This window comes from Nansenia antarctica (genome assembly GCF_963989245.1).
Source record: "Nansenia antarctica genome assembly, chromosome: 5".
Classification (NCBI taxonomy): Eukaryota; Metazoa; Chordata; class Actinopteri; order Argentiniformes; family Microstomatidae; genus Nansenia; species Nansenia antarctica.
The window spans coordinates 55,193,588-55,201,087 of record NC_137690.1 but is presented as its reverse complement, the minus strand read 5'-3'; the positions used below and the strand labels follow the sequence as shown (position 1 = coordinate 55,201,087).

Below are 7,500 nucleotides of genomic sequence, written 5' to 3'. Positions count from 1 at the left end.
GTAGTCAAATATATGTATTTATACAGCATATGGATGTTACGTGCCTGTTACTTGCCGCTTTCAGTTCTAGTAGATCTAGTAGTTCTAGTAGATCGCGCAACCAGGGAAACACTGACATGTGTTAAAGGGAGCAAGACGCGAATCTACCGACATTTGAAAAGTCTCAACCTTTTTTAGGTAGTGGAAAAGCGCCATATGTCGGATTGGGTCAAACTGAGCTGCATTATGTAGGCCGGTAGGTAAAATCTATGTAGGCACATGATTCAAACATGAGATCTGAAGAAAAAAAGCATGACGACTGCCAATGGCTCCAGGCCTGAGTGTAGATTATTTTTTCCTGCTATGACTGGTGGATAGATGATTCACTTACTTAGTCAAATGTATATTGTTGTTAGATGCTTTGGATAAAGGCGTCTGCTAAATGCCAAAAATGTGATGTAAATGAAAACAGCAATGATGAGAGAGGAAGATTGTGTACGTCTACTTCCCTCCAATTGGTCAGTAGTGCTAACGTCAGTAGTGAAGGCAGGGCTATTTGTTTATTTGTAGAGCACCTTTCATACAACGGGCAATAATATTTTAATATAGCATTACAAAATACAGCAAGAGGAGGATAGTAAGAAAATAAAAATGAGAAGAAAAGATATATAGAAAATAAATAGATAAACATTTAACAAGACAATAAGACAATTAATAAAAAGATATAGATAAAAGTGTTATTACTGCAAGTTCTGTATTCAACCGCTAACCTTCCCGATATGGCGCGTGAGATTGCAGGTACTGCGTCTCTGTTTAGCCACTATCTTGCGCGATACGCATTTGTGAGATTGCAGTGTAAAATGACACGTTTGATACTGAATCTGCATTCAACCGCTATTGTTGTGACGTATTTTGAATTTAACTCTCTGAGCCAGTGTGGAGATCTCAGGATTGGTGTAATGTATTAAAACGTATTTGTTTTTGTTAGGACCCTAGCAGCAGCGTTTTGGATGAGCTGCAATTTACGAACAGCTCCTTTAGATAGGCCTGTTAGTAGACCATTCGAATAATTAAGTCTACTCGAAACAAATGCTTGGATGAGTTTTTCAAGGTCTTGTTTGGACATGAAACCTCTCATTCTTGTTATGTTTTTCAGGTGATATTAGGGTGATTTAGTTATCGAGTTTATGTGGCTGTTGAAGTTTTGATCGGAGTCTAGAATTCCAGAAGATTTCTGACCTGTTTTTTAGTTTGAAGAGAGAGAATCAAGTTTTGCACTGACTTTCGATCTTTTGTCAGGTGCACAAAATACAATTATCTCAGTTTTCCTTGTTTAGTTGGAGGAAGTTTTGACTCCAGGTGTTTCCAGGTGTTTATTTGTTCAATGCAATTACAGAGATTGTTGATGGGACTATAGTCATTCAGTGAGAGGGCTATGTAGATTTAAGTGTCATCCGCATAGTTGTAGTAGGCAATTTTGTTCTTTCTTAGGATGTGTCCCAATGGAAGCATGTAGAGATTGAATAGAAGGGGGCCAAGGATTGATCCTTGGGGAACTCCACATGTCATTTTAATTTGGTCGGACACAATGTTGCCGATGGAGACATAGTACCTTCTGTTCTGTAGGTAGGATCTAAACCAGTTTAGGGCAGTGCCCGAAAGTCCTACCCAAGTTATCTATTAGAGTGTTGTGGTCTACAGTGCCAAAGGCAGCGCTAAGATCTAGTAGTACCAAAACTGAGACTTTTCCGGAATTGGTATTTACACAAATGTCATTAAGGACCTTAGTAGAGTTGTGACTGGTCAGCAAAAGGTTCTAAAATGGTTAGGTGGGTAGAGATTCTGTCAGTGTCACTGTTGAGGTTCTGTCTGTTCTGATCCGTTTGCCAGTGTGTACTGTGGATGTACTGTTGTGTGCTGACTCTGAACAAAAAAATCAATGTCACACGGCTCCGGTTTCACTCTGACTCTGCACATCAATAGACCATTTTACTGCATCACATCTGACAGGTCCAGTATAGACATACCCTGTCTCAGGTTACCTGCTTCTCTCTAACCTGTCTCTCTGTTCTCTCACAAGACCTGCACAGATGTGTGTGTGTGAGTGTGTGTGTGTGTGTGTGTGTGTACGTGTATGTGTATGTGTATGTGTGTGTACTGAGAGAACAGAGAGACATGTGTATGTGTGTGTACTGGACTAGCCAGTTTGTGATGGATTCAGGGGAAAAAATTAACAGCAGCCACCAGCCAAATGCGGGTACATTTTCCTCTCTATCTTCCCTATCCTCTTTCACTCGTTTTCTGTCCTCATGTGTTAATATGTGTCTCGTTCACCCCCTCCCCTCTCTTTCTTTATCCTCTTTCTTGATCTCTCTCTCTCTCTTCCCAGGCACCCCTGTCCTGTATTTGAACCCCAGCATCACATGACCTCATGTTCCAGGCTATCCCCCCTGTGTGTGTGTGTGTCTGTGTGTGTGTGTGTGTGTGTCTCTGTGTGTGTGTCTGTGTGTGGATCTGTGTGTGTGTGTGTGTGTCTGTGTGTGTGTGTGTGTGTGTGTGTGTGTGTGTGTGTGACCGCCATAGAGTCACACCCACATCTCTGTGTGGTCAGAAACCAGAGATGCAGACCCTTGCTGTATATGGCACGGCAACCCCATTCTTGTATCCACCTTGTACGCTCTGCTGTGTGTGTGTGTGTGTGTGTGTGTGTGTGTGTGTACATGTGCGTGTGCGTGGCTGGTGGGACGCACATAGTGGAGACTCTCCCAGAGCTGAGAGGAGAGGAGGCTCAAAGCAGAGACAGAGAACAGAACAGAGCCTTAGACCACGGGGGGGGGGCAAGTCAAGTGTGCAGTCCTGCTGCTTTTCATTTCACCCATTATATTGAAATAATGTACGAATCCATGTCATTCATTGGCCACACACTTCGTAGTTTCCAATAACAAGTTCAGTACGAAAATCATTGAAGCCCCCCACGGAACCAAGAGTTGTGCCCCCCCCCGCCTTAGATCCAAGTTAATGAACAGTATGGTTCCCAAACACTTTTTGTGCCAAACGTTTTCGGTTACTCTATCAAACTGCTTGATTGTCATCCGCAAGGGCTTAGTGCTCTTCTACCACTGAACACATCTCCTCTCTCTTCTCCTAGTCTCTACCACCACATCTTTTAGTTTATAATATGTTTATTATTTTAGTTCTATGTCTATATCTGTGTATACCTTTGTAAACAAACAAAATGTTAACCAGGTACATGTACATGCCAATGCTTGACCTTGAGAAAGCCCTTTGAGCCGTTTGTTTGGACCAAAACAACGCTATTTACTGAACTTTCTTTATCATGTGATGTAATTCCTCGATTGCTACCGATTTATCATGGCCATTGAGCACTACTTTTAAGGCTTTTAAGTAACCCTCCTTCACCCCTCCTGTCCCTAGAGAGGCTCAAGGCCTTCTCATTGTAGACTGTCTGTGTGCCTGAGTCTTAATGAAGCAGGGTGTCGTGTGTGTGTGTGTGTGTGTGTGTGTGTGTGTGTGTGTGTGTGTGTGTGTGTGTGTGTGTGTCTGTCGTAAAACAGATCTTTCTGCATCCTTAGTTCTAGGTGACATCTGCAGCTCCTCAATCTCTTCAGCAGGACTACGATAGACCCTGTCATTTGATCTATGGTGACATCTCGTCTTCCTCCCCCCCCCCTCTCTTTCTCTGTAGAGGATGATGTGGATCTGGAGGCGTTGGTTAATGATATGAACTCCTCTCTGGAGAGTCTCTACTCCACCTGTAGCACACACACAGAGACCGCCCCGCTCCTGCACAACGGCCACGGGCACGCTCCTCATCATCACCACCACGGGCATGCTCACCATGGGCGGGGCCAGGCCCCCCAGCGGCACGCCCCCCCCCTGCCCTCCTCCTCCTCCCCCGGGGACAGGCTGCGCTGCTCCCAGCCCATGCACATCCAGGCCGTCAGGTAACAACAACAACACGTGCACGCACGCACTCACACACACACACACACACACACACACACACACACACACACACACACACACACACACACACACACAATCATCTTGGTACTCTTTATTAAATAAATGTAAAAAAAATCTATAGATGATTCACTTACTTAGACAAATGTAATTGTTATAAGTTGCTTTGGATAAAGGTGCCTGCTAAATGCCAAAGGCAAAAAGAAAGTCCTCTCAGATCTGTTTTCGTCTCTATTTTGTCCTTCATCAGCCCATGTCACAGGTTGTCCTCAGACACGTGTTGCTCTCTGTTCATACTAGAAGGTTATTGTACCTCTGAATGCTTGGTGCCGTCTTATTGACCATAAAGATTCTGAATCTCAAGCACTGAAACATGTCCATGTTTGTAACACTTACATGTGTGTTATCCACGGCTGTGATTTCTGTGTCTCTGTCTCCCTCTACAGGAGACTGCAGGAAGAGCAGCAGGTGCGTCCCTCCTCACTCCCGGCCATCCCCAACCCCTTCCCTGAACTCTGCAGCCCTACAGGATCACCTATACTCAGCCCCATCCAGATCAACGGCAACCATGTAAGTGTGTACACACACACACACACACACACACACACACACACACACATACACGTATATATGTATATATACCCACACTCAAGCATGCACATTCACACACAAAGACAATGCTCTTAGAATAAAAGGTTCTACCTAGAACCAAAAGAGTTTTTCAGCTGTTCCTGAAGGAAAACCCATTTAAGAGAAAGGACAGACCATGGAGAACCCGCTCTGTGGAAAGGGATCTACATGGAACCGAAAAGAGTGTGCATTATAGTTATGTAGCTTCTTAGATAAACTCCGAAAGACAAAGAGCCGTATGTGTGTATGTGTATGTGTATGTGTATGTGTATGTGTATGTGTATGTGTATGTGTATGTGTATGTGTATGTGTATGTGTATGTGTGTGTGTGTGTGTGTCTGTGTGTGTGTGTCTGTGTGTGTCTGTGTGTGTGTGTGTTTTGTTACTCAATCAGCTGACTAGTCTGTCATGTTCTGGCGTCATGTTGGGTTAGTGGTGTGTGTTGTGTTTGGCTTTAGACATGCCTTTCCTTAGATTATACAACAGGTCACTCTGGTTTATCTCACTCTGTGTTATTTTGGAAGTGTAGTCATCAATCTCTCTCTCACACACACACACACACACACACACACACACACACACACACACACACACACACACACAGCTAGTGTGTAAGGAGGTGAGCTGACGCTACAGGATGCTCCCGCTCTCTCTCTCTCTCTCTGGGAGTCTGGAGGGCGGAGTTCCGGAGTAAGGATGGGAACGTCTCGGTATCGGAGCTCTGTGAACCCTCCATCCGTCTGCCGTCTCTGGCGTTCCTGCTTTTCCGGCGGAGACGGCCGAGGTCCACTTCCCGTTCACATGCTTCGGCATGGGCTAGTGCTAAGCTCTGTGTGTGTGTGTGTGTGTGTGGGGGGGGTGCATGTGTGTGTGTGTGTGTGTTTGTGGTTGTGTGTGTGTGTGTGCGTGCGTGCGTGTATGAGTGTGTGTGTGTGTGTGTGTGTGTGTGTATGTATGTGTGTATGTATGTGTGTATGTGTGTATGTGTGTATGTGTGTATGTGTGTATGTGTGTATGTGTGTATGTGTGTGTGTGTGTGTGTGTGTGTGTGTGTGTGTATGTGTGTGTGTGTGTGTGTGTGTGTGTATGTGTGTATGTGCGTGTGTGTATGTATGTGTGTATGTGTGTGTGTGTGTGTGTTGGAGACCAGCCCTTCCTTCCCCCCAGATCCTTTCCAAGGAACGTTCTGTCCCTGTCACACTGACGTTCACACGATGCTCCCTCTTAACAACAGGACTTTATTTACATGGACACGCACACATGCACACACACATACACACACACACACACACACACACACTCCTTGTGCAAAACAAAGCGTTATTTATAAATTTTATTGACATCCTCTCACATGCCCAGGAGTCAGACTGCAACTTTGTGTGTGTGTGTGTGTGTGTGTGTGTGTGTGTGTGTGTGTGTGGGCTCTTAGTGAGATAGGTAGTTGTTAGCTAGCTGCAGATTCCTTCGGTGTTCCACAGGATGGGGTGTGAAGTCTCTAGTCTCTCTCTCTCTCTCTCTCTCTCTCTCTCTCTCTCTCTCTCTCTCTCTCTCTCTCTCTCTCTCTCTCTCTCTCTCTCTCCCTCTCCCTCTCCCTCTCCCTCTCACTGACTCTGGTCAGATTATCTGTGGTGATTGTGGTTTATATTCTGGGAACAATGCTCCATGTCCTCTTTCTGGTAATCACACATATGGCATCTTCCTTCTCGACTGTGGAGCTGTGGTCGCAGAGCCACAAGGACAGGGATGATGATGCTCATAAATCCATGTTTCATAACCAGCGCTGGCACACTGTCCTGCTCAGAGAGGCTAATTGGATTTAGGCCTCATGGCTCTGAGACACACACACACACACACACACACACACACCAATGAGTTGATAATGGGTTGATTGAATCTGGGACAGATTGGTTTATAACATACTGATGTAGGTTTAGTTCCAGACTATATTGGGTCGACTATCATGCTGCATGAGTCATAGCTCTAACTTTACAGTGCGTGGATAGAAGTCGAGGCAGGGAGTGTGTGTGTGTGTGTGTGTGTGTGTGTGTGTGTGTGTGTGAGTGTGTGTGAATAATGGTTGGTGGGGTTACTTTGTACAAGGAGGGTCTTTGCACAGGGCATAGAGAATGGCTTACACAACAATGCAGACAAGAGTCTCAGACATGCCTTGCGGCTGTGTGTGTGTGTGTGTGTGTGTGTGTGTGTGTGCGTGTGCGTGCGTACGTACGGGTGTGTTTGTCCATACTTACTATTTACATTGGCACAGTTCTGCTGTAGACTAGACAGGATTTCTCTCTCTCTTCTCTCTCCCTCCCTCCTGTCTCTGTCTCTGTCTCTCTCTCTTCTCTCTCTCTCCCTCCTGTCTCTGTCGCTCTCTCTCTCCAGCTGTTGAATAATGAATCTGAACGTGAAGAGTTTGAACATTTTGACTGACCCAAGTCATGCTGTCATAGGACTGGTTCTGTGGGACTTTGGATGCATGGCTTTAGTTATCAGGCAATAAGATGTGGTGCGCGCGCGCATGTGTGTGTGAGGTGAGTGGATCGGGCCTAAACTAATAATGGTAATAACATTGTGGTTCTTCGTGGAAAGACACAGATCTTCCAAAAATATCCCCATGGGCTCAGGTCAGGATAGGGCCACTCAGGGCCCTGAAACGTTCCCACATGCATGCTGAGGTAGGTACTTTGTGGGCCTAGATCAGGGGTGCTCACACTTTTTGGAACCAAGATCTACTTTTCAAGTAGCCAGTCTGCCAAGATCTACCAGTCTAGTTTCAACATCGCAAACGTACATGCACATACTACAAACACACACACACACACACACACACACACACACACACACACACACACACAGTTCCCAGCCAGCATAGTAAACTCACAATACACTTTCCCTCTCTCTGTC

General features: G+C 45.4%; 1 protein-coding gene across 1 annotated transcript in view; it reads left to right on the top strand.

The window, feature by feature from the left end:
* The window catches only part of LOC308157436 (growth factor receptor-bound protein 10-like), a 38,888-nt gene that overhangs the window by 12,599 nt on the left and 18,789 nt on the right, over positions 1–7,500 (top strand). The window contains exons 4-5 of the mRNA XM_080530989.1: positions 3,686–3,944; positions 4,410–4,533. Coding sequence (XP_080387115.1) covers positions 3,686–3,944; positions 4,410–4,533 — 383 coding nt within the window. The remainder of the gene's footprint in view (positions 1–3,685; positions 3,945–4,409; positions 4,534–7,500) is intronic.